Here is a 796-nt window from a genome sequence, read left to right on the forward strand (position 1 = left end):
GAACCACCTGATAAAGTACAAACGTGTTTTTTTTTTTTTTTTCTTTCCACAAATTATTTTTAATTGACCTGTAATGTGCCTTTGGAATTGCAAAGACTGCTCCAGGAGTGGTAATTCCCAAATGGGGTATCCTTACCCCTTGCACATCATAGTCCTCCTCTATTCTTGTAGTATTTTTTTATTTCCCTGTGCTTGCCATTCACCTCCTTTCATAACTTTTTATGTAACTACCATGTAAGGAGTAAAAAAAAAAAAAACTGTTAAGTGTGCTAAGGGTGCTATCACATCCAGCAGGGGCACCAACAACGGTTTAGGGCTTTAGATGTGTACAAGGTATTTATTCACAGGTAAATAGCACACCTAAATTATATTAGGTATGCCTATGAAAATTTTTGTAAAATGAATAATTAGACAACAAGATTTCTTTCAATTATAAATACAATAGTACACAGGAGAAGGTACAATGGTGCCATGATACACCATGGAGACTGAGTAATTGAGTAGTTTTAGGTGAATCTCCTGGGTCCAGCTGTACTACATATATTCATTCTTTTTAAACCCAATGCTACATTGTTCAAACCCATTTTGCTTTTTCAATTTTGCAGAGAAAAAAATACCTTTTATAGTACCGTACACTGAGTATGAATCTGCAATAACTACAGATAATATGATCAAAGCTGTTGCCCTGTGTGAAGATGAAAAAGGAGGTAAATTATTGGTGGAATCAGTGATGAAGCTGAGGTCCCAACCCATTGTGATTAAGGTAAAAATAACCTAAACAACATAGCAAGTGAGG

At 35.3% G+C, this 796-nt stretch overlaps 1 protein-coding gene across 1 annotated transcript in view; it reads left to right on the forward strand.

The window, feature by feature from the left end:
* LOC140325752 (protein-glutamine gamma-glutamyltransferase 6-like) overlaps nt 1-763 on the forward strand; it is a gene marked incomplete at its 3' end in the record, with an annotated part of 19,125 nt that extends 18,362 nt beyond the window's left edge. The window contains 1 exon segment of the mRNA XM_072403764.1: nt 606-763. Coding sequence (XP_072259865.1) covers nt 606-763 — 158 coding nt within the window.
* Between the last annotated feature and the right edge of the window lie 33 nt (nt 764-796).

This window comes from Pyxicephalus adspersus, chromosome 3 (assembly GCF_032062135.1).
Source record: "Pyxicephalus adspersus chromosome 3, UCB_Pads_2.0, whole genome shotgun sequence".
Lineage (NCBI taxonomy): Eukaryota > Metazoa > Chordata > Amphibia > Anura > Pyxicephalidae > Pyxicephalus > Pyxicephalus adspersus.